The sequence below is a fragment of the Cygnus atratus genome, chromosome 29, assembly GCF_013377495.2.
Source record: "Cygnus atratus isolate AKBS03 ecotype Queensland, Australia chromosome 29, CAtr_DNAZoo_HiC_assembly, whole genome shotgun sequence".
Lineage (NCBI taxonomy): Eukaryota > Metazoa > Chordata > Aves > Anseriformes > Anatidae > Cygnus > Cygnus atratus.
In genome coordinates this window covers 1,290,329-1,293,017 of record NC_066390.1, presented here as the reverse complement: position 1 = coordinate 1,293,017, position 2,689 = coordinate 1,290,329, and the positions used below count along the sequence as shown (strand labels likewise).

The 2,689-nt window shown below is 44.0% G+C and overlaps 1 protein-coding gene across 1 annotated transcript; it reads right to left on the bottom strand.

The window, feature by feature from the left end:
• Positions 1 to 229: 229 nt before the first annotated feature.
• Positions 230 to 2,453, bottom strand: HOXC11 (homeobox C11). The gene is made up of 2 exons (XM_035571747.1): positions 1,778 to 2,453; positions 230 to 462 (listed from the first exon to the last, which is right to left on the bottom strand). Exons 1-2 carry the CDS (start codon positions 2,451 to 2,453, stop codon positions 230 to 232), a joined length of 909 nt encoding a protein of 302 aa, XP_035427640.1.
• Between the last annotated feature and the right edge of the window lie 236 nt (positions 2,454 to 2,689).

Below are 2,689 nucleotides of genomic sequence, written 5' to 3'. Positions count from 1 at the left end.
AAAAGTTAAATAAAATGTTCATGGAATTCAAGTCCTTTAAGCGGTTAGGTAACTGAAAGAAAAATTCACTCCTTTTGTTACTCTGAACTGTCCCAGACATACAAATGTAAGTAACGAAAAGGCTTAAACTTTGAGGTTGCTTTGTCGACTGAAAGGGCAAACCCATGCTTGCAACTGTTCCTTCCCAATACACATACACTTCACCAGCAGAGGGGATTTGAAAAGATGTTCACAATAAGGGATTTCCAGAGAAATACTGCAGGCGGTCTCTGCTTAATTTTTTTTCTTTCATTCTTCTGTTCTGAAACCAAATTTTAACCTGTCGGTCAGTGAGATTTAACATCCTAGACAACTGGAGCCTTTTTTCTTTGTTTATATAGACATTGAAGAAAAATTCTCTCTCTAGCTCTCTGATCTGGAATTTCGAATAGGGGCACCTCTTCTTCCTCGTTCTGGGAGCACCTTAAAAGAACCAGAAGGCAGGGTAAATATCCTAATGCAACACACAGACTCATCTTCACAGCTGACCACATAGATAGGGGCAGAGTTAAGTTATTAATGCACGGGGAGATATCTTCCAGCAGTGAGCAGTTTGCCTATTGTTAGTGGTAGCAGAGGTGAGGTTACACAGGGTCTTAAGGACTGCGTTGCAATCGCTTTCCCACTGTACGGGGTTTAATCCCAGAAACGCACACACATGTAGGCATTTTTCTGTGCAGATAGATTATTTTAAAAAGAACAGCCCGGGACTGGAGGCAGCAGACTGTTGGAGCAGGCTTTAGAGAGGCTGATTGCTGGAAAGAAAAAAAAAAAAAGAAAAACCAAGAAAAAAAAAAAAGCCCACGCTCAGCTGCAAATCTGTTATCTGTATAGAAACAGCATGAGCAAGGTCGGAATTATAGGAACTAGATATTATGTTCCGCATAAGTTTTTGATTAACTCCAGTCCTCGCCACACACGCAAAAAAAGAATCAAAGTAGAAGAGAACTTAGCATCTGAGCTGCAAAAGGGGACTTTCTGCTGATCACGAAAGCAAATAGGAAAACAAAACAACCCTCCCCTCTTCCAAAAAGAGCCCCACGCTGAACACTAACTTGCAAAGTTGCCTGGATTCAGCATTTAAAACGCTCCTCTAAGACTGCCTAGAAATCTGAGTGCATGCAAAAAAGAAGACCCAAGCAAAGAAGCACGTAAGTAAAAGCCCTTCCTGACAAAAGCTAGACGCTCCACTAGGCTTGGAGGAGAATAAATGCCACTTTAAACAGAAAGTCTGAGAAAATGCTCAGCTCTGCCTGCAAATTCTGCAGCTCTCCCCCTTAGCACCACACTCCCACCAAGAGAAAAGACTCACCATACAGTTTGAATTAAAAACAAAAAACAGAAGAAGAAGAAGAAGAAGAAAACAACACTCTGCATGCATCTTAGTGCCTAAAAGAAAGCACAGGCAGCTAAAGTAGTGTTCTGCCCAATTGCCTTTTACCCTCAGCAACCCGGGACCAAATCCTTTTAAAATGCTCATGTAAGTTCATGATCAAAGTTAATATTTGTCACGATGGTGTGCTTTTAAAATTTCACAGACTCTAAGATACTGTGTCTGCGCCTAACATCTCCATTTTTTTCAAAGAGCTTTTCCCATCGTAAAAATTCTTCTCGTTGGAAGAAAGAGCTTTGTAGGTTATAATAAAATCCTTTGAATGCTTATAAAACTCCACATAAAATTTGACCGACAAAACACACGGGCTAGTCCCTTAACCTTTCCATTTACTGCTCTACCTACTCGAATTGCTGCTTTTGCTTCCTTCCTTGTTGACAGAAGAGGACGAGGCTGAAGACCCTGGATTTGTGTTTTCCTCTTCGTCTTCCGGGTCTATACCTTGGTCTCCGCGGGATGACAGTGCATTGGGTTGGGAGTCAGCCTCCAGTTTGCCCTCGCCCTTCTGCAGGCAGGTCTCAGCCGGGTTTTCCGCCCCGCAGTAGGCATTTTCGAAGAAGCGGTCGAAACCTTGGGGCAGGACAGTGTTTTTGTTCATGCTGGTGTAGAATCCCGTCGATGCCGGGTGGTTGGAGCTGGGGTGGTGGTGGCTGTACACGCTCTCGTTTTTCATTAGCATTTCGGTCATGGTGGAAGGCGGGATGCACTCTCTATGCATCAGATCTTCTGCGGAATAACACGACGCGTAATTGCTTCTATGGTGCCATTTACTTGAGGGGTCTAGACCATAGGAGACCTCTCGCACGGGCTGCACTTGCGAGAGGTTGGTGGAGTAAGGGTAGGAGATTTGGCGAGAGGGGGCCTGTGGCAGGAAAGATGACACAGTTGAAAATTCAGGGACGTAATAGGTACAGCTGGGGAGGTAGAGATTAGAAGCGCAACCTGCCCTTTCTCCAAACTCAGCACTCCTCTCTTTACGCGACTGGGAGCAGAAGTTGCCTAGATTCACTGAGTTAAACATCTTTCTCCTTTTCTTGCTCCTATAGATAGATGTTTTGGATCCGATGTGCAGAGGGGAAAAAATTTGGGAAGGCAAGATGACGCGCTATCCGTCTTAGTCGCTCCGGAGGACACGTGATCCAAAGTAGATATTGTCATATATCAGTTTGGAGCACTTAGATGCGTAGGAGTGGTTCACTTAGGTAAGATCTCAGAGGTTCAAACGATTGGTTTTCAAACACCGCAGAAACATTATGA